Genomic DNA, 23,600 nt, shown 5'->3' with positions numbered 1-23,600 from the left:
CAAAGCAAGAAAGTTGGAGACTTGGAAATGGACTCCCCCAGTCCCCTTAGGAAAAACTGGAAATTGACATTGTTGACAAGCACGTGACACCCAAGTAATTTCTAGTAATCCCACCTATGGCTAACAACCCAAGAGGTGTTTCTGGAGTTCCGAATTCAGCTACACGTGGAATTGTGGTTGTATGGGCGTTTCTGTTGATTTATATGATTTTTAAACAATATTTCTTTGGGGAAATTGATGTTGTAAAAAGAAAAGTGTAGGAACACAAATATGAGAAACAACCTCAAATGTGTTATTTTTCCATGATAAAAATATTTTCGTCTGCCCTTTTTGATTATGTACAATGGCATAAAGCTTGGAAAATTTGTGGTAGTTATTGTATCACCAGCAAGGTCAGCGAGGCGTCATGTAAGATTTTGCATTGAATTTATCCTGTGACACGTACTTGAAAGATTCAAACTGGATATGGTTTACTGTTCTCCCACTTGTTCTTTCACTGCATATATTCCAGGATATTTTGGTCTGATGTATGGATTTTTTTTTAACCAGGACACTTGAGACAAGTTGTACAGTTGAAGGCAGGGTGTATTTCTGCCTTTCGCCCAATGCATGCTCGGATAGGCTCCAGATAATTATGTATAAAGCTAAGATGAACATTTGTATTGTTCATTGTATTGCTAACAAGGTTGTAAGCTCATTTTCATTTGACCAACACGTCTGGGTCAAGCAAATCATTATTGCACAAATTGTTGCATATAATGAAATTTATGATCATAAAAAATTGACCGATGAGGTTTTCTTAGGGTGTCAAAAGAGCTTGTTTTTCTATATTAAGTTTGGACAGTCAGCTCTTTTTGCACTCAGCATACGCACTTCCGGGTGCTTCACTGCCGGGCCCCTCCCACTTCTAGTCTACTCGCGTGTTTTGCTGTTGCCGCCATGTTTGGGACTTCAGACGCTTGTGCTCCTCCTACTGCCTTCAATTCAGTCCATTTGTGGTCTGACAGCTTTCTTTTTCTTAGGTTTGCATATGAACAGCCATTTTGTGGCAGGTCTAGATTATTTCAAAAGAGGATCTGTCCTCTGGTTTTCAGGTGTTAAGCAAGTGGCAGCTCTACCACGCTCTGTCGTCAGTTGATTTGACTTCCGTGTTACACAGGGCCACTATGAGATAAAAATACGAGCATGCGTTATGAAATAATGCTACGTGGTGTGTAGCTACATCGCTTTGGTACTTCATCGCGAAACTTTTCCAAGGTTGCAAAATCACACTGGTGCGTGCAGTAAGAAACAAGAAATCAGATTAGCTTTTGTCAAGGTGATCTGACAGCATTATGTAGGCTAGCTACCGACAGGGGATGAATGACGTCGCAAGCTAGCTGTTCTTTCGTAAGGCCCTACTGAGAATGTACAACATTAAAATGTTCAGGTTACAAAACGTGGCTAGCCGCGTTATAAGGCTACATGACGCAAGATTGCTGCAGCGAAACCAATGTGGAGTGGGGTATTGCTTCTCTGGTAGAAATCGTATAGCCTTAAACACACAGTTTGCAATTTCTTTTTGTACCCGGGATGAGAATAAATGGAAAATACCAAAAGGGTTCGACACTGGGTTAAAAACCTACAACAGTCTCACAAAACGAAAAGAGCCTCTGGTGCTGGCAAAGGAAGGAATGGCTACATGGTACTTATTTCACACATCTTTGTGTAGTTGTGAATTAGAATAGTTTGAACAGTGGAACCTACATTCTCTCTTCTGTCGTTTTGAAGGTATAGCTGTGGACCCACAGTTTATGATCATGCACACCTTGGCCACGCATGGTAAGCTGTTGCAATTTTTCTTTTTCTTTTTTAGATACGTTGTTCTTTGGCAGACCTGTTAATGTACAGCTGTTAAGAGGGAATGAATGATGTTGGGCTTGTGAACTGGTTGTAGGGTCAGGTCTTATTTGGGGCAAATATTTTTTTCACTGAATACCCAGGCTGTATTGCACCAGTAGAGGGTTTATGTATTTTGGATTAATTTGCCGATCTGTTGCCCTGAGTAAATTCGTCGTTTAAGCACATAAGTGTACCTGAGATACTTACAGGGGTCATAATAACAGTGGGATTCATGAGTGAGCAAGTCTGAATTTACTTATTGGAGCAAGAGTGCTCCAAAAAATATGGGCACCTCATGATAAACTGGGTGCCTATATCACCACAGTAATTCATGAATCAAAGCCATCCTGGGTAAATAACATTTTAATGAAATTAATTTGTACAGTTAATAATCAATGTATCACTCCTTTAAAGTTTAATGTTAACTGTAGACTGCAGGAAGCATGGTTGGGTCCAGAAAAGAAAATAGGTGATTGTTTTCTTGCTGGGTTAATCACAATGTACACAACCTGAACTGAAACCAGTTAGGCCTATATGCAGTGACGTTCTTAGCATGTAACAATGCCTGAAACTGAATAATTGTTTTTTATATTGCTGTATGGGCTGGGCAAGTCTCTAGTATTATCTATGCATGTAGTTAATTTCATATAATTTCTGCACATTTCAAAAAAATATATTAACTCATTATAAATCTTGTGTTTGTGCAGTTGTTTTGGTATGTAGCCTATACTGTGGTTGTTTAACTTTTACAGCATGGCAGTGCAGTGGGTATAAATGTAAATGTTTTGAGCACAAAATTTCTAATTTCTAAATTTTTTTTGTCATTCCTCTTCTCCAGCTCCTATGTCAGATTTGACATCATTCAAAGGATTTTAGCCGGGGTTTTTGGGATAAATGTAATCAGTGTTATGGTGATTACTGATATCGATGACAAAATTATTAAGAGAAGCTTGCAGGTAACCATATCTCTTTGTCAATATGATACAACTACATCTCTTGTCTTTCCATATCAATCAACTGGCTTATAGAGTGACAGTTATTTGCTTGAATATGTATTGTAATTTTGCAGGAAAACATTTCACCAACAGTCTTGGCTCAAATGTATGAGGAAGAATTTAAGAATGACATGCTAGCCTTGAAGGTGAGCTCCATGTATCTTTTAAAATAAACAACACAATTGCGGGATACATTTCTTATTCAAATACCTTATAGCCACTTTTGTAAAGCTTAGTCCATAATTACCACTATGCCGAGCTGGGTTGAAATGTAATCATAGTTATACATTACTGGTAATCACCATAACCATAATGTACAGTTTTCTTTCTTTTTAAAATTGTACTTGTCCTGTAGGGGTGATGTAAAACAACATTGTGATATAGCCATCTTGGAAATTTTGAATGCATACATGTAAACAGTTTGTTCCAGGGTATGATTTATGGTTTATGTCCCCTCTAACCTGGTCTAGGTGCGTCCACCATCGGTTTATATGCGAGTTACAGAGAACATACCTCAGATCATTGCCTTCATACAGGGAATCATCAGAAATGGACATGCATATGCCACAAATAAAGGTGTGTCCATGCTAAATTATAAATATGTCAAAAACATGCAGTATTAGTATGTTAAGAACATTGTATATTTCTTGGCAGTGTTGTATGATGGAACTTGGCTTGTAACCCAAGGGTTGCAGGTTTGATCCCCATGTAGGGCGCTGCTGTTGTGCCCTTAACCAAAGTATATAACCTGAAGTGTTTCGCTATATATCCAGCTGCATGAATGGATGTTATGTGGAAATTGTGCAAGTTGCCGTGGACAAGAGCATCTGCTAAACTTCAGTAATGTGATATCTTGGAGTTAGCTTGCACATGCTCCCAGTTTAGAATAGCATAACAACCTAAAACTCCTTGTAATTACATGAAAAGCTGTATCTGTGCATGGGTAACACCAGTTTATTTATTTTTTACATGTTCTCCAAGCAGTCTCCTCATGAATGTAGTTGTATTTTTGTTTGCATACGTGGGTGCTCTCCTGTTTTTGACTTGTGCTGTATTTCTTACACTGAGAAGCTTTCCCTACACTGCCATTTCCTTTTATCTACACTAAGAATAGGCATTACTATTGCTGTGTGTGTATCAAGAGATATCTCAGTCTAACTTGTGTTGTGATCTCTGGTAGAGGTTTCATTAGTGGTTAAAGGGTTTTACACAACCGAGTCGGTAGCCCAGTGCACAACGCTACTCCTTTCTTATCTGGGTTTGGGAATGGCAAAACCCAGCTATGTATGTACAGTATGTACAGTAACCTGCTGATAATTAGAGACCGGTTGTCTTTGGTGGCGTTTGCAGCGTGCTTTATTTGATTTGTGCGTTTCAATACAGGAAATGTGTATTTTGACATCAGGTCAATTGGGAACCGATACGGCAAGCTCAGGAGTACAGGAGACACAGCTGGTGAGGCAGGTACAGTACATTTGTGTGTCACTTGTGCTGATGTATTGATGGACATTTTCTCTGTGATCATGTGACATGTTTTCGGGTGTGTTTTTGTGTCATAAAGTGCAACCACCTACTGCAACTCATAAGGTGCTGTAGTAGGATTTTAAACCTATGCACAGGCCTCAGAATGGAGACATTTTTAATTAAATCAATTAAAAGTACACAATTTCCCCAGGATAAAATGCGTCAGTTTTGTTCTGTTCAACTATATGCAAATGTTTCCCTTTACAAAGGGCCGAGTGGGGAAAAAAGTGTTTGTTTAAAGACTTACACTGGCAAATTTCCAAAAGACATTTCACTTTGGTGTGCTAAAACATTATTTGATTAATTTGACTTAATTAATGAGGTTAATTTGAAATTCTTTGCATGCTGACCAATAGCCAATCCCAGTGTTTTCCCAGTGAAGAACATGAAGCATGAAGTTTTTGATTATTATTAAAAGGTACATTCAGAGAGCCTGGTGGATAGGTTTGCTAGAGACCTCACTGCTTAAGCTCAAGCGTAGCAGGGTAGGCTACGCTGGGATGGAAATGATTTTCAGGATGCTCTGTCAATGGCTGACACTTATGTGTGCTGCCCTGCAGGGGACATTGACAAAAAGGACCCCAGGGATTTTGCGCTATGGAAGGGTGCGAAACCCGGGGAACCGCTTTGGGAGTCTCCCTGGGGACCAGGCCGACCTGGCTGGCACATTGAGTGTTCCACCATTGCCAGGTTAGTGGAATTAAAGAAAGATGAATAAGATATTGCTTTATTTATTACGATTATTGTTATTATTAAATGGTCAGATTAATGTATGCTTACACAAAAAATATAAAAGAACACCCATGTTTGTCATTTCTGAAGCTTGCGAAAACCTTTGCATTTATAATGTACTGCAAAAAAAGAAAGAAAGAAAAATATAGATAATGTATATGGATATATTGTGGATATACAGCAGACATTGGTTTACTTTTTAATGGACATATTTGAATGACATCTAGCAGCCATCTGTAATCGGGTGCTTTTCCTTTTGCAATCTGCAGTTCTGTGTTCGGAAGTCAGCTGGACATCCACACTGGAGGCATCGACCTGGCTTTCCCCCATCATGAGAATGAGATTGCCCAGTGTGAAGCCTACCACCAATGTGGGCAATGGGGGAACTACTTCCTGCATTCAGGTAGGACCCTGTCAGTTACCCCTGTGCTCTCTGACGTGAATCAATGTCTGGTGTATTGTACCGTGCTGAAGTGTTAGCCTGTATCAGGGCTGCCCAACCCTGTTCCTGGAGATTTACCATCCTGTAGGTTTTCATTTCAACCCTAATTTGGCACACCTGATTCTACTAATTGGCAGCTTAATGAGATCTCTTGCTGATGAATGAGGTTTGCTTCATAAGGTTTGGAGTGAAATCCTACGGGATGGTAGATTTCCAGGAACAGGGTTGGGCAGCCTAGAGAACAGTAGCAGGCACCCTGTAGCCTATGTCTATTTGCAATTGTAATTATTTCAATGGAAAAGTGTCTCTTCATATGATGCAAGCTAAGGAAAGAGGCATAATGGTTTTTTGTGGAACATTTGGAGAGAGAGAGAGAGAGAGAGAAATTGGGCCTTTGATTGCAGCTTTCACATCATTTGAGTCTTTTACATTTGTGTGAAAGGTTTATGTGCTTGATATTTATCCACTTTATCTTTCTCCTGCTTTCAAGTGCCAGGTTCATTTCCATAGCTTTGATGTCTGTCTGCCTGCCTCATGTCTGAGGTCTTATTTGTGCTTCTGTTTAAAATGTCAGGCACAAAAGTGAAAAAAGAAACCATTGTGTATGTCTTTGATTTGTGTCCCCTTTCCCATTCCCAATGTGGAAAATTTTATTCCTGCAGTACAACTGTGGAAAATCTATCACAGATTCAATGCAGAGTCAAGGCATTCTAAATATATCAGGAAATGTGGAAACATTACCATAAGAAATGTAGATACAGTGGGCATATGTTTCGGTCACTAATGGATTTTGTGTGACAGTTACGGTTGATTATTACTGGATTACCACACCTGCATTTAATTAAAGGTGCAGTGACCTCCTTTCTGCATTCTGTAATCCATTCCATGCATTCAATTTGCATGCTGTTACATTCTTTGTAATTAACATTCTAGGGCATCATTTGATGCTGCGTTGTCAAAAGATAATCATTTTTTTGTGGCTAATAATTTTAGTGGACGTGTAGATACTTACAACTAAATGAACATCTCATTTAAAGTCTTGACCAGTGAGAGGTTGCCCTCTCAACATTCATGTGTGTTATATATAGCCTAGTATTTAAAAATTCCACCCCACTTGTGTGGAGTAACCTATTCACTTCTGAATTAATAATTTTTTTTTACTCCCTTAAACATAATTCACATAGGACTAGTTTTTCTGAAATCTTCACTTTTACCTTGCATTCTAAGATGGGTTATTTCCCAGTGGTTTATGTGTACCTCCATAAGCATGTTTCTTTGGCCCTCTTAATTAGAGGCTTATATTTTGAGTGAAAAGTTAACTAAGGCCTGTGGAGTTCATTTTTGTTTACAATGTTTTAAAACGTAGCTTTGATGTGAGATTGCTTCATCACAGTGATGGTTCTGTATTGTATTCTCATTGGTACACTCTTCTGTGAGCCTGGAGCTAAGTGTGAACTGTGCTGCATTGCAGGTGCTCTTAATGGTCACCACTGTAGTATACAGACAGAACCAGGTTAGGCTGATTTTAGAATCCAAAGTTAAAGTGATGCAACCTGCCAAAGAAGCTAAAACCATAACGTGGTGCTATAGTGAAAGCAAAGGCCCTCAGCGAGGAAAGTTTGGGTATTTCCAACTGGCTTCTCTAAAAATAAATGTCACTAAAGAAACACAAATACTACCCTTCTACTGGAGAATAGTATGTTTTCATATTTGCTTCTACGGTGCTTTTCTAGTGTTTTGATTAGGGAAAATGTGGTAGTTTAGCCAGTGTATTTGAAAAAGCCAAAGCCATCAACATGACGGGTCTGGATTGGGGTAATGAGGACTCGTCGTTTCAAGAAACTGCCCTCAGTGGGAATAGTATGTGATTAATAACATAAAGAAAGTTACAGGACCTAGTTAATGTTCAAGATAACAGGGCTTTTTAAACATAAATTAATATAACTGCCAAAACAGTGCTCACTGTTCCATCTGAAATATAGGCTATTTCTTAAGAAAACATTAATTTACTTACAAAAGACTGTCAAATGTGGATGTTCCCTTAAGAGTAAGTTGCTTAAAAACGATTTTTTGCAACAAATGATTCTAAGCCACAGGAAACCTAATCCACAAGCCCAGGGGCTGTTCTGGAATGTAGTGTATATGAAATTGTCTGTAAATTCCCCAGTGTAATGCTCGGAAACTTTTCAGGCTTTTCAGTTCACAAGGGAGTACGCTCACCAAGGCGTGTAAAAATACAATAAATTCCATGGGGCAAAACCCGTGTGAATAGTTCTATAGATAGTTTGCATTTATGTCCTTCACCAGCCAACCTTTTTGTTAGTGGCATTCATGGGAATATGTGTTGGCATATGGCCTACATATTTATCTACAGTTTAATTAAAACGACGAGTCATTTATGCTGTGGGTGTGTGTGTGTGTGTTTGTGTTTATTTTTTACAGGGCATCTTCACTTAAAAGGAAGCGTTGAGAAAATGTCAAAATCCTTGAAAAACTATATTACCATAAAGGTAATTATTTTCTCAGTTCTTCATCTTTTGATAATCATTTCATGTTCAGTCTGTATTCGTAAAAAAACTATGAATAAGATTTTTGTAAAAAAAAAAAAAAAACTTTAGTTTCTGTTGCACTTTGTTTTTAATGCATATACTTAATTTACAGGTATTTTTTCTTTTTGCCCAAAGCAGAGTTGATTTCAGTGATTCACTATTGCAAGTCTGCCCTCTAGTGCCAGCACAGGGAAGTGGTGCATGAAATGTTCTGCTGCATTGGCAGCAAAGGCCATCGGTCTAAAACCTGCAAGTTGAATAAAGGTCATTGACTCTAAGCTGTGCAGCTATGCAGTAAATGAAACCCCCACGCTACAAAAAAGGGCCTGGTCAGCAGATCCCAAGTCATTCTTTTTCTGAAATCAAAACTTAGATTTCAAAGTAAGAACAGTGTATGGCCTAATACACAATTACTGGGGAAAATGCACAATTACACTGTATTTAAGTTTCAAGCTGTTTTAAAGAGTAGCTGAAGCATAAGAAGAGTAGGCATGTATACATTTAAGATGGCTGAATACAGTTCACAAAATACATGAAAAAGTAGGCAGGCAGAATTTCCTTTTCCGAAATGATAAATAAAAAATACCTTCAGTTTTAAACTTCACTGCAGTTTGTTAGATAGGACTGGCCCTAACCTGAATACCTGATTTGGAACACCCAGCCTCTAGCCTGTCTAAGGCTACTGGAAACCACCCCACCATATTCAGCGCACTTACAGATAACATGGATGCATATCAGTTAGTTAAAATTGTTCTTTACAATTCCATAATTTTCCAGCTGGGTCTCTACTGCCATTTTCCACAGTCTATGAATGTTTTTCCAGTTTTCCCTTAGCTGGCTTTGGGCTTTTGGATGTTTAAATTTCCTCTGAATTGCGTATTTGTTCCAGAGCTTCCTGCATTTATAAAATACAACACATGTAATAAATTATAATTGATAAGTTGACTCGTTTGTTTCCATTTTTTCCACCAATAGGATTTCCTGCAGTTGTACTCTGCCAATGAATTTCGAATGTTCTGCCTGTTGGCCAACTACAGATCAGGTAGACTTTTGGTTCAGCGTCCAATAAAAGCACTGTGTCGTGTTTGGCGCTTTGGGGCTAAACTGTTCAACACTGGTTTCTTCCAGCTATCGACTACAGCGAGGCCAGTATGAACGAAGCCCGGAGCACTCTGGCCTCCATCTCGGCCTTCTCTCATGACGCCGAGGCCTACATGAAGGGTCAGCTGACGTGCCAGGCAGTGGAGGAGGCCGTGCTGTGGGAAAGGTGGGGCGTCTGACTGGGCGTCGAGGAGTTGGGAAAGGGCACGGTTTGTGGGTTTTCTCTGTGCCACTCAGTGAATCAAAGCACACGGTTCATGTAGAATGACATAATCGCATAATTGAGCGTGGGTTGTCTCCGCTACGCTTGGCTGTCCAAACAGCTAATCAAATTGTTGGTGCATTTTAAGGCGCATGGTTAAGGTAAGGCTATCACTGAATTAATTTATCTGGTAACCCCTGTGAGTCACTGAGTAGTTTACTTTGAAAACCAAGAACAAATTAGGTTAATTAATTAGGATGCAGGTTTACTGCAGTTCTGGCTCTTGAATTTGTGTCTCTCTCAACGCTGACTTCAGCTCCTCTCTGTGCTTCAGAGATTCTCGGCGCTAAGCGTTTCTGAACTTGAGAGCAAAGACGCGGTTTCGGTCCCAGAGCCTGTTGTGTTCCCTCCCCCCTCAAAATGCCGCACTCTTTGTGTTCCCCCAAGGTTAGCCGCCACTCAGGCCAGCGTTCAGGCAGCGCTGGCAGACGACTTTGACACGCCGAGGGCCGTCGATGCGATCAGGAGCCTCGTTCACCATGGCAACTGTCAGCTTCAGGCTGTTACCAAGGTAACCCATTAAGGCCGCAAGCAGCTGGGCGGTGGCAGCTGCCTGCTCAGTGCAGGGACAAGGCCAGCAGGGGAGAGGTCGTAGAGCACGCTTCTGGGATTTATGCTGTGGGATCTGTGGCTCTGTATTTAAATAATTATTTTTTTAAACAGAGTCCAGAGACACCGTTTTGCTGTGACTCTTAGGCACAGGGGTGTCCAATCTTATACAGAAAGGGCCAATGTGGGTGCAGATTTTTGTTTTAGCCCGGCACCAAAGCACCTCATTTTATTTTGTCAACGTCTCGATTTAGGCCCAGGATAATTGATTAGTTAATTAACTGAATCAGGTGTGGTGAGGCTCATTTGATAGAAAAATCTGCATCCACTTCGGGTATTTTGTTATTTAGACTGTAAGTGAGGTTTTCATGGAATACACCCCATAGATGACAGTCTTTCCTGCATGTGTTCCATGCAGGGCGACTCATCTTCCAGGAGTCCGGCCGTTTTCGGGGCGATTCTGTCCTACATCCGGGGGTTCCTGGATAACCTGGGCGTCGGATTGCTGGACACAGAGGTTTGGGACTTGCACCCTCACTCCTCCTCTTAACCATCCTGAATTCTCTCCAGGGCACTCGTATGTTCTCCATTGCGAGGTGGCATCGCATTTAGCCTAACCCCCACCCCCCGGTCTGGGCCGCAGGTGAGAGCTGCGGCGGACGCCTCAGGGACCCTGGAGAACGTGGTGGAGCAGCTGGCCAGGTTCCGCGCCGAGGTGCGCGCGTTCGCGCTCTCCCCGGACGACCCCGCCCCCGCGGGGGAACCGGCCCGGCGCCCGCGGCCCCGCCCGGACCGCCAGCCCCTGCTGAAGGCCTGCGACGCCCTCCGCAGCGACCTGGCCCCGCTGGGCATCCACATCAAGGTCAGCTGGGACCCCACGCCCTTCTGGCTACAGGGGCTTAGACCCCTTACACCACAGGTTCCCAAACTTCCTGAACCCATGACCCCCCTTATTATAGACTTACGAGAACTATGCTCAGAATTTTTTATTTATACTGCAGTATGTTTTTTTTAAATGTGTCAGATTAACCGTGTGTACCGGTGCAACTAATACAGTGCAAAGGTGATCTGGAAGCCAAGGAAAGATCACAGGGTTGGGTGGGAGTGACGGCTCCCCCTAAAGGCCGTTGTCTGCCATTTCAGGACAGGGGCGCCAACTCCACTTGGGAGATAACCAGGCAGAAGGCTGGGCCAGAGAAGGACGGAGACGGGGCGTAGAATCCCGAGGCGATTCCTCCGAAACCGAGCCAGCCAATGGCGGGAAGAGGGCCAGGCCACGGTCAAGGGACCTGTCACATCAAGCAGCGCCAAAACCTTCCTGCTGAGGAACGTGGGAAAAATGTGTCTTTGTGAAACCAAAATGAGGAAAACTCCATGGACAGGCTGTGCTTTTCTGAAGGAGCTTAATGTAATTCGGACACTCTTGGTGAAGCATAAAAAATGATACCAACATAATCATAATGTGACGTTCATAATTGGAAACTGGACTGCAGTTTTAAATACATATACTTAATTTCCAGGTCTTTTTTTTTCTTTTTGCCCAAAGCAGAGTTGATTTCAGTGATCACTGTCCCTGAAAAAAAAAAAAACCTTTCACACATCATTGCTTGTGCTCCTCACATTGCCAGCAAAAACCTTGTGGGACACCAGTAATCAATATGCAATTAAAAAGTCAGTCCTTCCTCCCGAGATGCTGCATTTGAACGTGTCGACGCGCTCGGGGTTCACCCGCGGCACGTTCACGGCTCCCCCGCAGGAGAGGCGGCGATCCGCGTGACGCCGGGCTCCGTCCTTCCGTCGCAGCCGCGTGCTGACCGAGAGCTCTGCTCTGCGCCAAGGACGACCGTGCCAACGATCGCGGGGAATCGGAAACACAGGCTCTTTTCAGGCGTGAGTGTCACTGCCACACCTCTGGACCCGGACGCTTTCTGCACCCCGTGCCCCCCCGCGGGGTCTTCTCCGCCTCAAACCCGAAATACAGAAACCTCAATGCAGCTGCAAACTGGGCACTAATAAAAATAAAATGAAACTGAAAATTACTCTGAAGGCTTCATTTCCGAGTTCTCTTCCATCTTGCCTGCTTGGCCTCTATTAGAATAACTCCAGTGAGCCAAATTGTGAAAAACACATTCAGTCAAGTCCAATTACTCTCCAGTAATTCAATTTTTATCTTTTCCAAACTATTTAAGTGAAGCAAATGCCAGTCTACATTAAGGTCCTGACAACCACTTAATGTAGTCCATCCTTAAAAGACATCCTCCAATGTTTTTTAATAAGAGCTTGAAGTCACAGGTTTCAGTAATCTTATGTTGTCAGGACATTTTAACAGAGACAAGGGACAGTAACTGCATTCCCTGAATTTATACACATTACTAAACTGACAAAGGTTAAAAAAATAAATAAAAAAAACACATTTACAAGACCATTTTCAAAACTCCTTTAATACCGAGAGATTAGGGGTTAAAAAAGGAACAAACTGTGTTACACAGTGCTACATGACTTAATTTACATGTTCTTGCTTCGTATGTGTATTGGACAACTGCAAAGGTTTAACAGTGATTGTCATGGCTAGATTGGATGGACAAAAATAAATTTCCCATAATGCCACAGGCTTTGTGCTGCACGTCTTCCAGTCAGCCAGTGCTCGTCTGGTACGGAAGACTAGACCTGGCCATGAGCTTTGGGGGACGTGGGAACATCCACTGTCTTCACCTTCGTGACACTCAATGAGCGTCTCTTGAGTGATGCTGAACATGAGGAGGGGTGAAGGCTTCTGAAAACAGGTCAATTGGGGACGGTCCCCACCAGTCGACCTGGAGCCGAGAGAATGCACCTGAATGCGCTTCCAATGTCGCGTAATGCTGGTCGCTAAGGCATGAGGCACTTGAAACACAAACGGTCAGTCCAGTGTACAACGAAGAATAAAGATGCTCTTCAATAGGTTTGGTGTTACAGTAGACGGTGCTTCCTTCGGGAGGGGAAGTGAAACCAAATGCACCAAAAAAAACAAAAAGCTAGGAAGCCCTTAACTTTAATGTAAGCGCCTGAAGATTAATCATTTAAAAGTTGGTTCTGCTATATTCAGGTTGGCTGCAGTTCAGAAACCTTTGCAGTTCTCCAGCTATATATATTTTTTTTCCTTACTTGGTTTCTTTGTGAGGTTCAGACATTCTACTGCTAAAGGGTCTTGAAAAGCGCGCAAGGACTTCAGGTGCGGTTATTCCCGATCTTCACACGTCGGCTACGGCCGGGTGGCGTCGGAGAGCTTGCACAACTACATTGGCGGCCGGGTAGGAGGGAGGGAGGGCGGGAGGAGGAGACCGGGAACGGTCCCCCGCGTTCCCTGGCTCAGCTCTCGAACAGGGTCTTGAAGGCGCTGCTGATCTCCTGGATCATGTCCGAGGTGGTGGTGGCCCGCCCGTGCTTGTGGAAGGCCTGCCGGTTGCACTGCCTGGTCAGGGTGCACGCTCCGAACGCCGCGACCAGCGGGGGGCTTGTGCTGAGATGGGGGAACGAGGAGGCGTGGCGGTTAGTGGTTTTTACGGTCCCAGAAAGGACTGCACATGAGAGGAGGCTACAGACGATATCATTACCCTATCCATGACATCATTCAGTAACACTACAGGTTAACCATAGTCAATCCATAAAAACTGTCCACTCCGTAACACTACAGAAGTTATTACCCAATACGAAACACTACTCCACTCCGTAACACTACATAAGGTGACATTACCCCATTCATAACATTGCTACACTCCATAACACTACAGGTAACCTTACCCCATTTGTAACATTACCATTACTCCTTTCCGTAACGTTACAAAAAGCAACATTACCCCTCCAGTGTAAAATTACATTTCAGGTAAATTCAGTGGCTTTTTTAAATGCTTTTCCCCCAGACCAGCTGGGGGCCGAGTGTGTTCAGTGTGGCGGTTTCAGCGGGTGCCTGTACCTTTTCAAAGTCTCTGCAGAGGAGGAGAAGGCCCAGTGGGCCAGCGCTCCCAGAGCCCCCGACAAGAGGTCACCCTGCCCCCCACACCTGCGACCGCTGCCTTCCTGTTTGCACACGACCACTAAGAACGCACGCACGCGCACACGCACACACGCACACGCACACGCACACGCAAATGCAGAGGAGCCAAGAGGTCAGTTCAGTTAAACACACAATGGGCCACAGCTGTTCACAAATTCGCCTATTGGTTTGTCAGCCTGAATCACATCAAACCTTGTCTAAAGTACAGTTTTGCGTGTTCATACATCTCACTTGATAATAAATTACAAACATGTGCTCTGAAATAAACAAATAACACATGGCTAGATTTCATAAGGACACCCCAACAAAATCCAGCTGTCAATGCTAAAAAATTACCATTTGAATACAGTGGGTACAATAAAATCTATAGAGCCATTGTCCCAAGAATCTGAAATAAGCTGCCCATTACATTACAGTGCAAGTAATGCAATGTGGTTATCTTCATGCCAAGATTAATTCTTTATCAGTCTGTATGGGCCCCAGTTGACACAGTCTGTGGGCAGCTGACCCTCTGTAGATGGGTGTGTGTGTGTGTGTAAGAGACTGCCTTCTACAGACACAGCCTGTGCAGGTGAAGGCACTGACCCTCTGTAGATGGGTGTGTGTGTAAGAGACTGCCTTCTACAGACACAGTCTGTGGGCAGCTGATGCCACTGACCCTCTGTAGATGGGTGTGTGTGTGTGTGTGTAAGAGACTGCCTTCTACAGACACAGCCTGTGCAGGTGAAGGCACTGACCCTCTGTAGATGGGTGTGTGTGTAAGAGACTGCCTTCTACAGACACAGCCTGTGGGGAAGGCATGACCTCTGTGATGGGTGTGTGTAGAGACTGCCTTCTACGACCAGCCTGTGCAGGTGAGGCATGACCCTCTGTAGATGGTGTGTGTGTGTAAGAGACTGCCTTCTACAGACACAGCCTGTGCAGGTGAAGGCACTGGCCCCTCTTGGCGGGAGGCGCGCTGACCTCTGTTGCCGTCGGTGATGATGTCCTCTTCCCCCTTCAGCACGATGGTCAGGTTCCCCAGGGCCGCGCTCAGCTGCATGGCACTTCTCTGATTGTCTCTGCTGTCCAGGGGCTCGTGGTGCTGACAACGAAAAGGGCCAGAGTTCACCAGACCGACATTTCAACTCCCTATCTGGAACCACAGTTAAACCAAAAGAGAGGAAAAAATATGTGCCCCTATTTTATTTACAATGTCAGGGACACCTTAAGAGTTGGTGTCTACCCAGGAATTACAAGGAATAACCAATTACATAATGCTCATAATACTTCATAGTTCTTGCACCTTCTCACTCACACATGCACGCACACACACACACGTGTCATCATGAAGTTATAAAAGAAGCCCAGAGTGCTGAGCAAGAGCAGCAATGAGGAGCAGGTATTTGCATTTGCCTTTAAAACATGCTCTGGAAAAATAAAAAGTCAAATAATATATTACAGATTCATCAGAATACTTTGCTGCCTTCTGCCAGGCTGCTTCTGAGATTCTCTGCAGGAGTCTACCTGGACCCCTCCATCAGCACTGAAATCCCAGACTCACCACCGCTTCGTACAGCCGACTGAACTCCATGAAATTGGGCGTGAGGATGCCCTTCTGGTAACCCTGGATGACGGATGGTTGCTGGGCAACAAGCCAAAGGCCATCCTACAACACACCAAGCGTGTGATCAGGACATTCAATCACCTCTGTAAAAGACAGTTTATGAATAATCACAGACTTAATAAAGAATAAAAATGAATAATAGTAATAACGAATGCAACTTTACTTACCGCATCGATAATTATAGGAATATCTCTGGCTTTGGATTTTTCTATGATTTCCTAGAACAGGGAAAAAAGGCTCCCATTAATCCTGCTGCATTTTATCACTATCGCCCTCCATGTGAGAAGCTAAATTAAAACAGACTGTGCAGAAAAAAGTTCATGCAAAATAACAAAACAACACTGCTGTACTGCTAATAAGTGTTATCTACAAAAAAAACTAATTTCCTTTCTGCAGAGGGGAAAAAAATCAATACATGTTTTTCTCTATTAAGTAGGAGCAGAAACTCTGCAGTTACCAAATCTGCACCCCCCACCTTTCCCAACAGCAGGAAAGCACAGAGGGGGGCGCGGTGGTTTGTGTGTGCCAGTAGCCGCTGTTCCACTTGCCTTGGCGTTTTTAAGAAGCTTATCGTCTCGCCCTAAACCGGGTCCAACCACAACACTGTGCAGTCTGGGCAGCCATTTCTCCACCTCCTCCACTGCATTGGAGCTGTCTCTGTGGAGCAGACACACACACACGCGCCAAAAACCGCTTAAATTCTTTTCATCCTAGTCAACTGAAAAATAAGAAAATTCAAAAACTGAAAAAGCACGCGTGAAATTATTCCAAGCACTGAAACCAGATACGTGATCGGCCAAATTAATTCCCCCATGGATTATTTTTGACAAGATTTTTTTTAAAGAATATAATCAGGATAAAATAGAAAGGAGTAGAATAACAAAACAAAAAATGGTTCCGATATGAGCTTTCTGTTTCATTCACACCCTGACCGGGTAAAATACTTTGAATATTAGAAAAACTTTCAATTTAGATGTCTATTTTCAGCAATGCTTCTTTTACTATTATACATTTGGTAAATAACGTGTTGAAAATTATGGATCTGCAGTACTTCTCAACCCCCCAATTTTGCTGCCGTATAAAGATTAAGGGTGTATTCATGTATAGTTCTTTTAAAATGAACCAGCTGCAAATGAACTCAGTCTTTGTGTGTTCACATTGTAAGTGGACTTAAAAGAGGATTCACCCACTTTCTGGTCCACATAGGCATTGATGAAATCTCACACCACTTGTTCACACAACAGATCCTTTAAAACTGAGACCCCACCACTGTAAGATTTAATTATGGGCAGGGGTTGAAATAAGTGGAACGCAAGTACGCATTACCAGCAAAAAGATTTAAATGCATGGCAATTTTGTGGCTTTTGCACTGTTATGACATAAAATTGCTGTGTGTTTTAATCTTTTTGCTTTTAATGCACACTTGTCTGCCACTTATATCAACCCCTGATTATGGGTAATTTTCTTCAAGATGGCCTCTGCAGATGTGTTTATCATTTGGTTCTGCTACATTTTGAGGAAGCTGATGCAAGAACAGCACAGGTTCCTTGTGACCAACCAATCCCCTGAACTCCACCAGCAGCCATTCTGCTATTTATTTTCAGGCGGGTACGCTCAGAAGTCACTGCAGCTGTATAGAATCAACGTATGGCAAGTCTTGAGGTATTAAAGTGTACAGAAAAATGCCTGAGGCGTACTGGGGCCACTGTGTTCACAATGCAGAAATTAAGTGGAACTCAAAAAGAACCACAAACGGTCTGACTGGTTCGTTTCAGAGGGGTCCGTGTTTGTTTGCAGTGTTCACATTTGTGCAAAAAATGCCGAGTCATAGGTCTAAGTCCACTTGAGCATCAAAGAGGAACCAAGTGTGTAAACACTTCAACTATTTCGAATATATATATATATATATATATATAAATAAAATTCACCCAGGTTGAGCTAGACGACAGGTCACCCACACTTCACCACAACAACAAAAATAAAGCAAAAACTGCCAACATTTTCCAACCAATGAAAAATTCTCCTGGGCCAGATTTACTGAAGGTTTGCGAAATTGGGCCAATTAAGTATTCTGTCTAATTGACTAAAGCACACATTAATTGTGACTCCCCTCTTTCTGTGATCATTTTTAGAACTCCTGAAAACAGGAGGTAATTTGAGATGGGTATTGGGCTGTGAAAACATCCTCCCCAGTCAAATCGGTTTCCCTTGTGGGCTGCATCGGGTCGAGATGAACGAATGCATCCTCTGATGCATAACATGGAAAGGAGATGGAATTTTAAATGTTACACACGTTTCTCCTAATCACTTCTCGCTTATTATTAGACATAATATAAAATTATTTTTGTTTTACTGAAAGGATGTAAGAATTCTATTGAAGTCATCAGCTAGCATTTAGTATAAAAATGCAGTTCTTAAATTTAAAATATTGTTCTACGTGTGTTCCGTCGGGTATCCAACGAAGTGTGAATACAGTTTTACCTTTCAGGCGCTCTGTGGCCTTCACCCATCACAAGTTCATCTGTGTCTTTTCTTTCCACCTCCATTACTTTTTATAGCGGTCTCCTAACGGAAAATTGTGAATGAGGGTGTTGAATTTATGTGACTGCGTAGAAAGAATGAGTCGGTTGTTAATGTGTTGGTATCTGCGACCACAACAGAGCCGCAATAGAGCAAAAGTTTTGCGCTGTAACTATTTCCTCAGTAAATCTGGCCCCCTATTTGTACAAAACTGTCACATAAGAACATAAAGACAAAGAGGCATGGCTTACAATACTGGGTGCACGATCAGCTCAGGACTGTAGGACTTGATCACGGTGGCAGCGTCTTTGGTACAAAACACGTGAGACAAATCTGCCCCCTGAACACAGAAGAGATGTGGGACATCACTACAGGATCACTGGCAAAACGGAAGAAGCAAAGTTAAACGTGGGCTGGAGACTTGGTACGCTTACCACTTTTAGAGCTGAGATTGCAGCAAAATAAGGTGCTCCCGTGTACCTGCGAAATCAATAAATAGTTTTATTTTTTATTCATTTTAATCCTACGCTTGGGTTGAACCTTCAAGTGACATACAACTGCCATCGTGTCTTGCGTACACCGCATCACAAAAAACTTGGGACTCATTTCCTTTAAGTCCTGCTCAGTCTATACGAAAAGGAACATCTGTGAAAATTATACATTAGCTGTTATGGCAATCTGTTATCGGACACCATTTAATATTTCATCCGTTTTTAAGTAAGCAAGAGGCTGTCCGCGTCCCTTGAGGGTCTTTCAGTCAGCGACAAGCACGACCGAACGAGCACAGAGCCACTCCCTATTATGTGGGCTCAAGAAATTAAAAACTAAAGAGTAATAACTTCAGCTAGAAGGCTGCAAGGAATGCAGAATCCAGTCCTCTTCTCCTGCAAAGACCACTGGGAGTATTAAGTGACTGTCAGCAGACACCGTGTGTCATGATTACATCACATGGTAATTCCGCAGGGTCCCATACTTCACCTGCGTCTCCATTTCAATAACTTCTCAAGCCTTCTCTTCCCCAGTCCCATTCCCCCCCAGATTTAGCGACCCATAAAACTGACCAGTAGGCTGTCAGGTTTTCTGCAGACCATCAACACAACAATATAGCTTCAATTTCCCTGAAAATCAATGTCCCAAGGTCAGTTATTTCAGTCCCCGATTTGGGGAAAAAAGTGGATTCTGACACGGAATCAACTTCCAAGGTCATAATGCAATTTATATGAAACCTAAACATGAATCTTTACAAGATACCTGTCAAAACCTCCAAAAAAAATCCAAGCACTGTAAAGTATCTATTTCTGATTTTTTTCATATTGACAATAACTTCCAATTCTGTGGACTTCAGTCGATTTCCATGGTGCATGGGAACCTCTGATTACAACGTGTGGGGGAGGTGCGAATGGCTGACTCACTCTCGACAACCGCCGACGATCCCGACCCGGCCATCCTGCCCCTTGTGCTTTTTCGGGGTCAGAGGCGGGATGACGTTCCTCACCAGGGGGAGGAGGTTCTCCGTGTTCCTCTGCATCGCGCTGCCCAGGGAGAACGACCGTTCGATAACTGCAAGAGAAGCACAGTGTGTGGATCAAATCATACGCCTCCATGAAAGGTCCCTGCCGTGGCAATGCGACGACCCAACTGGCCGGTTTCGACGCGGAGCTGACACGCTTTTGAAAGCACTTCAAAAAAATGCTTCATCTGAATGCATACTACCAGTTTGGACCTCTGCGTTTAGGTAACGGCATTTGCAAGTGTCACTATGGCCACTGAAGTCCCATTTGACCTGGAAGCATGTACCTCAGCTTTAGGCACAATTGAAAAAAAACTATGTACAATACTGCTTCAGTGCATTTCATCCTAACTGAATAATTCCTCATTTTTGAAAGTGTAAGGCTGCTCTGTTTTAGCACAGATTTGTGAATAAATTCCACTACTCTGAGTACAGTATTATGAAGGATATCCTTATGCTGGTGCATATTTTGTGACGTGGAATGGGAGAGGGGAATAAAAGGCAGATTTTGAGATTTGCAACATCCATGGCGACTGGAACTACTACCCCCCCTGCATGAGAGGAGCGCTACCTAGTGGATGGGTGGGGGCAGACGCCATGCTGCGGTTGGGGTGGTCGGCGGGGCGGTGGTGAACGTGCGGGGGGTGCGTTGGGGCGGAGGGGGGGGCCATCTGTGAGGGGTGCGAGTGGGGGGTTGGGGGCGCAGGCGTGGCTGTGGGGCTGCTGATCCCGGCAAACATCTGGCCCAACACCTGGAGCATCTGGAGCTCGCGGGAGTGCTCCGCCTCCCGCCTCCTGTCCTCGACTCGAAGTCGCTGCTCCTCGTACTTATAGAAGTTCTCCTCCGCCTCCATGCTCTGCTCCAGGAACTTCTCCATCAGCTTGTCCAGGGACAGGTTGGTGTAACGCTTCTTGGAGCGCTTGGACCTGGTGCCTGACAGGCTGCTGGTGCTCTGGATGTTGTTCTGTCTTGGAGTCGCACCTGCAAGGGGCAGACGAGGAACCGAGAACCGCAGGGGTCATGCATTGCTAACAGAACTGCCAAAGGGATGAAAAATTCAGGGCCCTCAAATTATGACCCCGCCCCCTTTTCATGCTGCATATTTGACCTCTTATGCATCTCTTGATACTTGTAAGCTTCAGTGGTGTATGAATGCACATGCATCCACAGCTATGGGTAAAAATCTAGATACACACACACACACACACACACACACACACACAAAGTCAAGCAGTACAATTTTACAGACCCACAAACATAAAATGTCTGCTAGTTACTACTAGTTAATGCTTTGCTCATGCATGTTTACAGTGACAACCACAATGTAGTACAATACATATGAAAATAGATATTACAAATAAATGTCTAATAAATATCGCATACAAACACACACGCGTATATTCACGTGCATACAGGAAAATTGTTAATTACTTACTGTTTCCCACTGTTACTGGAATAGGGAGGGAGGGGTACTCCAACTTGACAGGGTGTTCGGCATAGGAGCATTCGCCGGTGCTCTCCACGTAAGCTTCCTGCGGATGGTCGATACCTACTTCACCTTCCTCTTCTGTGCCGTCCATGGTTTCGTCCCCAATGGCAGAACTATCCATCATGTCCTGAGGATCAATGTGAGGTCGGTTGCTCAGGATCCTCTCCATCTCGTCGTAAAACTTGCAGATTTTGTGGTACTGTCCGTTTTTCTTCGTGCCTTCCTTCGCCTGGTAGTATTGCCTTTTCAAACTCTTCACGCGTATCCTACACTGCTCCGGTGTCCTTTCGAAGCCCATTTCTCCCAATCTGCCTGCTACGTCGCGGTAGACATGACTGTTCCGAAAGTTTCCGTCCAGCGCCGTCTGCACATCCTGCTCGCCCCAAATATCCAGCAACGCTCTGGTCTCCAAATCTGACCACAAGAATCCCCGCGTATTTGCTAACATAATAGTCAAAATGGGACTGAATGCAAGCGAACAAGAATAATACGACCCAGACACGCGCGCCAATGCAGAAAACAGGCAAAGTTACAGCAAACACAGACACAGCCCCTGCATTTGCATACCGGCGCACTACTCGTGGTGCTCCGGCCGAATCAGGCCTCGGAAACCGAATCTGCCTACAGCAAGCTCAACCTTGGTCTGGTCAGGATACATATTACGAAGCAATGCACGAAATCACGGACACGCATCCAGCTAAGGACGCCTCAGTCCATCTTTTGTTACAATAAAGATTACCACCCGACTCAGCAAAGGAGCTTACAACTCCTGTGTACGGAGGCCGCAAGTACGTCACTTGCGCTCGGTGTACTACATCATAGGGATTAGAGTCGAGCTCAATATGGATGTCTGCTGGGTCTTAAAGGACCACTTAATTATTTTCTGTCATAGTTGGGGAGACAGATGGTCCTCCCTTGAATGCACCTTGTCATCGGGAATATAGATGGCTAACTAGCTGGATTATGACAGTTTCTTTGCAGTGTTACCTGTGTCGCTGGTTACTGTTTTTCGCTGCTCAATATGACCACGATTAAAAAATGCTTAGACAGGTTTTGAGACCCCAATACAGTCCACGAAAAAAACAGGTAATTTAAAGGCTGTGAATTTGCCAGATTACACGTGCAATACGCATTCAGCCTGAAATCGGTAGGGTTGGATGAGGCTGAGTTGCTTTAGCTAACTTTATTATCATGTTTCGCGTTAATTCTTCGACAACGCTTCAACGTGCTATCAATACAAATTGCAATAGCCTATTTGTGCTAGCTGTAGAGCTAGTATGTAGCTAACAAGCTATCGTAGGCTATGTTACCTGAAAACCGCGGACCTCCAGTTAATTAAGTTATCTAGCCAAGATACGCATTTGGTACAACTTTACCTTCCTCATTCAGTGTGAAGAGTGTTACGGCAATCGAAATCGTGACTGTCACAACACAGGTGACCACGGTACCCGGTCCCCATTGCATTATGTTGGGTACTCGTCTTGGTTTCGTGTATCGACGGGAGGAAGCAAGTTTACTGTATTACAGTGGACTTTACGCAGTTCTTACCTAAAGATGGACTGCGCGTAACTTCTGCTACGAGAGTACACAAACGGGTTATTTGGATCATAAGGTTGATTTCCCAGGAAGTCAAAGCTCGAACCCACAACAGGAAGCAGGACGCGGCAAGCAGAAATCCCACGCGGCTTTTACAGCCAATCACAGCCGTCGTGTCAGTTCAAAGGTTATTTTGCATTTTGTCTGATACTTCTGAAGCAGGCAGATATTAGAAATGTGTCAATCACGCTTTTGGACTGTTCTCATTGCAGCCAACTTTCCTCGACTGAAATCAGCACACAAAAGAGATCAGAAACTATTTAGTTATCTCATGAGGGTGAGGTGAACGTACATAACGGGACAGATAAGTTAGTGATGCCCCCTAGTGGCTTAATAGCAGTCTGCATTTCACTACGGCGCAAAGTGGAAAAACCTTCTCAAATGGAAGATGACAAACGTAAGACTACCCGTAAGTTATGCAAGGCGCTTTGAATAATTGTGTCGCAGAACACTATACCTGTACACTATATTTTTGTTACATGAGAATAAACAAAACATACAGTCGCATTAATTCGCTCTCTTATAGGCTGCCATGTTTCATTTGCAATACTGACTGACTAAGGTCGAAAAAATGAGTTTCAAGTAGCCTTCACGTAACATTGCCTCCTCGTGTTCCCACTTAGCTATAGAATCGTAGACAATTTCCATTTGCGTCGTTCTTTGGCTCTGTACTCCAGCACATTGGATTTGAAAAAAAAAAAAAAAGGATGAATATGAGGTTAAAATACAGACCGTCTGCTTTAATTTGAGGATATTTACATCCAGGTCAGATTATCTGTATAGGAATTACAGCCTTATAAATACATATTC

General features: G+C 43.4%; 2 protein-coding genes across 7 annotated transcripts; one reads left to right on the top strand and one right to left on the bottom strand.

Annotated features, from left to right (window-relative positions):
• The first annotated feature begins 125 nt into the window (after window positions 1-125).
• On the top strand, window positions 126-12,074 carry cars2 (cysteinyl-tRNA synthetase 2, mitochondrial). Of its 2 annotated transcripts, none has more exons than XM_064326561.1 (15): window positions 126-179; window positions 1,771-1,821; window positions 2,720-2,837; window positions 2,951-3,022; window positions 3,347-3,452; window positions 4,260-4,340; window positions 4,961-5,090; window positions 5,402-5,535; window positions 8,017-8,084; window positions 9,099-9,165; window positions 9,252-9,390; window positions 9,874-9,997; window positions 10,454-10,552; window positions 10,679-10,897; window positions 11,179-12,074. In XM_064326561.1, exons 3-15 carry the CDS (start codon window positions 2,790-2,792, stop codon window positions 11,251-11,253), a joined length of 1,362 nt encoding a protein of 453 aa, XP_064182631.1. In that variant the 5' UTR covers window positions 126-179; window positions 1,771-1,821; window positions 2,720-2,789; the 3' UTR covers window positions 11,254-12,074. The 2 variants fall into 2 exon arrangements, with proteins under 2 accessions (XP_064182631.1, XP_064182630.1); XM_064326560.1 differs by lacking the exon at window positions 126-179 and adding an exon at window positions 234-1,684.
• A 383-nt stretch (window positions 12,075-12,457) lies between these two features.
• Window positions 12,458-22,891, bottom strand: naxd (NAD(P)HX dehydratase). Of its 5 annotated transcripts, none has more exons than XM_064326556.1 (12): window positions 22,743-22,890; window positions 21,141-21,608; window positions 20,276-20,686; window positions 19,607-19,754; window positions 18,629-18,674; window positions 18,446-18,534; window positions 16,223-16,331; window positions 15,842-15,892; window positions 15,612-15,716; window positions 15,032-15,152; window positions 13,988-14,108; window positions 12,458-13,534 (listed from the first exon to the last, which is right to left on the bottom strand). In XM_064326556.1, exons 1-12 carry the CDS (start codon window positions 22,801-22,803, stop codon window positions 13,384-13,386), a joined length of 1,881 nt encoding a protein of 626 aa, XP_064182626.1. In that variant the 5' UTR covers window positions 22,804-22,890; the 3' UTR covers window positions 12,458-13,383. The 5 variants fall into 5 exon arrangements, with proteins under 5 accessions (XP_064182626.1, XP_064182625.1, XP_064182628.1 ...); XM_064326555.1 differs by lacking the exon at window positions 22,743-22,890 and adding an exon at window positions 22,571-22,733; XM_064326558.1 differs by lacking the exons at window positions 20,276-20,686; window positions 21,141-21,608 and having other exon boundaries at window positions 22,743-22,891.
• Window positions 22,892-23,600: the final 709 nt, after the last annotated feature.

Source organism: Anguilla rostrata, chromosome 3 (assembly GCF_018555375.3).
Source record: "Anguilla rostrata isolate EN2019 chromosome 3, ASM1855537v3, whole genome shotgun sequence".
NCBI classification, from domain to species: Eukaryota; Metazoa; Chordata; class Actinopteri; order Anguilliformes; family Anguillidae; genus Anguilla; species Anguilla rostrata.
The sequence above is the reverse complement of the archived record's forward strand: the minus strand, read 5'-3'. Positions and strand labels throughout refer to the sequence as shown.

Coding starts and splice junctions, on each gene's coding strand:
- cars2 (XM_064326560.1), top strand. CDS start 1,407: ATGTACAACATTAAAATGTTCAGGTTACAAAACGTGGCTAGCCGCGTT. Junction 1,822..2,719: donor GCACACCTTGGCCACGCATG/GTAAGCTGTTGC, acceptor CCTCTTCTCCAG/CTCCTATGTCAGATTTGACA. Junction 8,085..9,098: donor AAAACTATATTACCATAAAG/GTAATTATTTTC, acceptor TTCCACCAATAG/GATTTCCTGCAGTTGTACTC.
- naxd (XM_064326555.1), bottom strand. CDS start 22,658: ATGCAATGGGGACCGGGTACCGTGGTCACCTGTGTTGTGACAGTCACG. Junction 18,535..18,628: donor CAATCTCAGCTCTAAAAGTG/GTAAGCGTACCA, acceptor TTCTGTGTTCAG/GGGGCAGATTTGTCTCACGT. Junction 16,332..18,445: donor CTGATCGTGCACCCAGTATT/GTAAGCCATGCC, acceptor TCTGCTCCACAG/AGACAGCTCCAATGCAGTGG.